General features: G+C 40.9%; 1 protein-coding gene across 11 annotated transcripts in view; it reads left to right on the forward strand.

Moving 5' to 3' along the window:
* The window catches only part of LOC116840434 (alpha-protein kinase 1), a 14,196-nt gene that overhangs the window by 3,965 nt on the left and 7,374 nt on the right, over positions 1-2,857 (forward strand). For all 11 annotated transcript variants that reach the window (XM_032807113.1, XM_032807122.1, XM_032807123.1 and 8 more), the window contains exons 3-8: positions 231-527; positions 643-784; positions 947-1,066; positions 1,202-1,467; positions 1,561-1,670; positions 1,768-2,466. In XM_032807113.1, the coding sequence (XP_032663004.1) occupies positions 298-527; positions 643-784; positions 947-1,066; positions 1,202-1,467; positions 1,561-1,670; positions 1,768-2,466 (1,567 nt within the window). In that variant the 5' untranslated portion in view covers positions 231-297. The remainder of the gene's footprint in view (positions 1-230; positions 528-642; positions 785-946; positions 1,067-1,201; positions 1,468-1,560; positions 1,671-1,767; positions 2,467-2,857) is intronic.

Consider the following 2,857-nt stretch of genomic DNA (forward strand, 5'->3'; position numbering starts at 1 on the left):
ATATATATATATATATATATATATATATATATATATATATATATATATATATATATATATATATATATCCATAGTATCTACTAAGTTAATTTTAAGCTACTGCATAAACATAGTTACTGATTGTATCAATCAGATCAGATCAACTTTCTTTCAGTTCTGCTACGAACTGAGGATCCCTTCTGATCTCAGAATCATCGCTCACAATGAGACGCACAATCTTTTCTTTGCAGACCGTAACACTTAGGTAAATATTCGTGATTTGCTAGTCTTGTGACATTCACAAGATCGGCAAGCAGGATGTCAGTATTGAATCAAAGCGGCGATGATGCGGTGGAGTGCCCGTTGTGTATGGAACCGCTGGAGGTGGACGATCTGAATTTCTTCCCCTGCACCTGCGGATATCAGATATGCCGTTTTTGTTGGCACAGAATTCGTACCGACGAGAACGGCCTGTGTCCCGCTTGTCGGAAGGCCTATTCTGAAAATCCGGCTGATTTTAAACCCCTTACCAAGGAAGAATTGTCAAGGTATTTATGCAAATGCTCTCTCTTTCTCTCTCGAGTTTCTCTCTCGAATTGCATTGTGTTCGACGAATGATTCATTATCGAGAGAACTAACACCGCTGTTTTGTGTACTCTTCAGGATAAAAGCTGAAAAAAGGCTGAAAGATCAACAACGGAAGCAGAAAGTTATGGAAAATCGGAAACATCTAGCAAACGTGAGAGTAGTACAAAAAAATTTAGTGTTTGTAGTAGGATTACCATTGCGACTGGCAGATTCGGATGTGAGTATATTCTCAGTAATATAAAAAACCCTCTGTAATCGATCGATGACCCGCGATGACATCTCCGCGCGAACATCATTTCACAAAAAGAAAAAAAAAAAAAACAAAACAAGCGAGAAGGGAGAAACGAAATCACGATACATAATACTTCGCATGCTTTAGGTTTTAAAGAGACACGATTATTTTGGAAAATTTGGGAAGATACACAAAGTCGTAATTAACCAGAGTACTTCCTACGCAGGGTCTCAAGGCCCCAGTGCTTCGGCTTATGTTACTTACCAAGTGAGTATTTCCACATTTTGCTCGATCCGAAAGAGTAACACACGTGTAATATACATTATCTGTCTCTTACTACGAAACACTCGCTAGGAGGAGCGAGATAATGTTCTTCTTTAACGTGCTTGTGTGTATTATTAGCGTCAAGAGGATGCGCTACGTGCTATAGAGGCTGTGAATAACATTATTATGGACGGACGGACAATAAAGACATCATTGGGAACGACAAAGTACTGTTCGCACTTTATGCGTAACCAAGCTTGTCCGAAGCCGGATTGCATGTACCTGCACGATCTTGGGGACCAGGAGGCGTCGTTCACGAAAGAAGAGATGCATATGGGAAAACACCAGGAGTACGAGCGCAAGCTTGTGCAATCGTTACATGCACATGCATCTTCAGTGCAACGGTAGGGAACGAAGTGACGAGTCTGCCGTGATCTTGCCCTGTAAAGTGTGTTTATACGCGTGGATAATGAAGTTTTTCAATCTCTTTGATTTAGGAAACCGACACCGTCACCACCTGTAACTAGCAGTATTGTTAGAGAAAGTGGAACTGTAAGTTCACAGACTAAAGAGGCATGGCCGTCGTTGCAACCGGGACTGACGAATAGTAAGTTTCGCGAGTCGACTTTTAACAATGGCTCTTCAGAGAATCTCGCACATGATGAAGGTCTCTCATGCGCCACATATCGATGTCCTGTTTTCAGACACACAAACCAGTTGTAAGGAAGTATCACCACCTGTGCAAACAGCCTCGCAACACAGCAACAACGTAGGGAACGCGAGTGGCGGTGCGTTAGTTCAACAGGGTCACATCTCCGCCGGGGTTGTGACCGCGCAACATCAACAGAATAACAACAATAAGGGTGAAAGTGGTGTTGTCGCTATACGACGGGGTAAAAGTAACAGCGAGAGCAAGGCGCAGGCAGCTCGGAATAAACACAAAAATTGTCAAAACAAGGAGAAGCACGGTAGTACTCGTACGGCGTTGCGATCCGAATCGAGCTCGGCCAACGCAACGCAAAACAATAGTTCGCAGTCGCAAATTAACGGGCAAAAGGACATAAGAAACTTTTCCGCCGATACGAACAGTGAAATATTGCAAAAATTGGGTAACAAGTGTAAATTAGAGCACCAACAGCAGCAGCAGCAACAACAACAGTCACAACAACAACAACAAACTAGCAAAACATCAAAATTAGTTCAACAGTCGCAGTCGCACGAAGTTAAAATAAATGGTGTGTTACAAAACGGGGAGCGTCGGCATTCGGACTGTGAAACGGATCATCAGCGCGAAGGTAGTACACCAGCTAGCACGATCTCGAGTACGGAAGATTCGAATCTAAATCATCAAGCCGAACATTTGGCTGAATCGAGCGAGGAAAACAATGGCGCTGTTCTTTTGGGTGAGTTGTTTATAATCGTGCTCATTTTTATATGTTCCTATTTTCTGCGATACGAATGATATTCGTATAAAGTCGCGCGAGGGACCTTTAGACGAGACGAGATTAGTAGACATAACCGTTTGGGAGATGTGATAGACGCAATTCGGTTGATAGAATCATTACGATTAAGAAGTTTACGCTAACTTGACTATATGTACACAGTCACTTAAACGTATTCTGAAATATGTTAAAACTATCAAAGGATTATCTTTGTTGATTAGTTCGTATAATCAAATGCCAATAAAAGTAATTTAATCATGCTGTGAATGATACGTGTCCTATACTGAAGATTATATATATATATATATATATATATATATATATATATATATATATATATATATATATATAT

Source organism: Odontomachus brunneus, unplaced genomic scaffold, assembly GCF_010583005.1.
Source record: "Odontomachus brunneus isolate Ranch 3 - 2012 unplaced genomic scaffold, Obru_v1 Obru_scaffold_010, whole genome shotgun sequence".
Classification (NCBI taxonomy): domain Eukaryota; kingdom Metazoa; phylum Arthropoda; class Insecta; order Hymenoptera; family Formicidae; genus Odontomachus; species Odontomachus brunneus.